Raw genomic sequence first — 560 nt, forward strand, 5'->3', positions numbered from 1 at the left:
GTCAGAACGAGTGTTCCTAGCACTTTACATTCATTCTATACCTTCTGCTCATTGTCTGTTGTTTGCTGTTTGTTTGTGTGTTTACTTGTTTGTTTTTATGCTTTTTTTCCCACTGCGGGATGAATAAAGTATTATCTTATCTCTCTCTTTGGAGCATGATTGTGGAAGTCAATATTACCCACCAGGAAACCCAAGTCTCCCAATTGGCCCAAGTAGCCCAGGTCTCCCAGCTGGCCCAGGTGGCCCAACATCTCCTCGGTCACCTTTAGGACCAGGAGGTCCCTGAAGCTGACTCTGGCCAGTAGAAGACATCAGGCAGAGGACGCAGAACAGGAGGAACATCCTCATCTTCAAAACGCAGAGCATCATAACAGTTGTTGGAGCAATCATGTTTTATTCTTTCAGTAAATTAGATCACTAGAGCAGGCAAGAGTTTCTGGTTCAAAGAGGTAAACTTTACTTCAACATTACTGTTTAAGTAATGTAAGATAAACTGTTTGTCACTGGGATCAAACATTCTGAGATCTAAACGTCTTTAAGTCCTTTGAAATCTACAGTAT

At 42.0% G+C, this 560-nt stretch overlaps 1 protein-coding gene across 1 annotated transcript in view; it reads right to left on the reverse strand.

The window, feature by feature from the left end:
- LOC116694037 (pulmonary surfactant-associated protein D) overlaps nt 1–560 on the reverse strand; it is a 23385-nt gene that overhangs the window by 22425 nt on the left and 400 nt on the right. The window contains exon 2 of the mRNA XM_032523467.1: nt 183–348. Coding sequence (XP_032379358.1) covers nt 183–348 — 166 coding nt within the window. The remainder of the gene's footprint in view (nt 1–182; nt 349–560) is intronic.

Source organism: Etheostoma spectabile, chromosome 8 (genome assembly GCF_008692095.1).
Source record: "Etheostoma spectabile isolate EspeVRDwgs_2016 chromosome 8, UIUC_Espe_1.0, whole genome shotgun sequence".
Classification (NCBI taxonomy): Eukaryota; Metazoa; Chordata; class Actinopteri; order Perciformes; family Percidae; genus Etheostoma; species Etheostoma spectabile.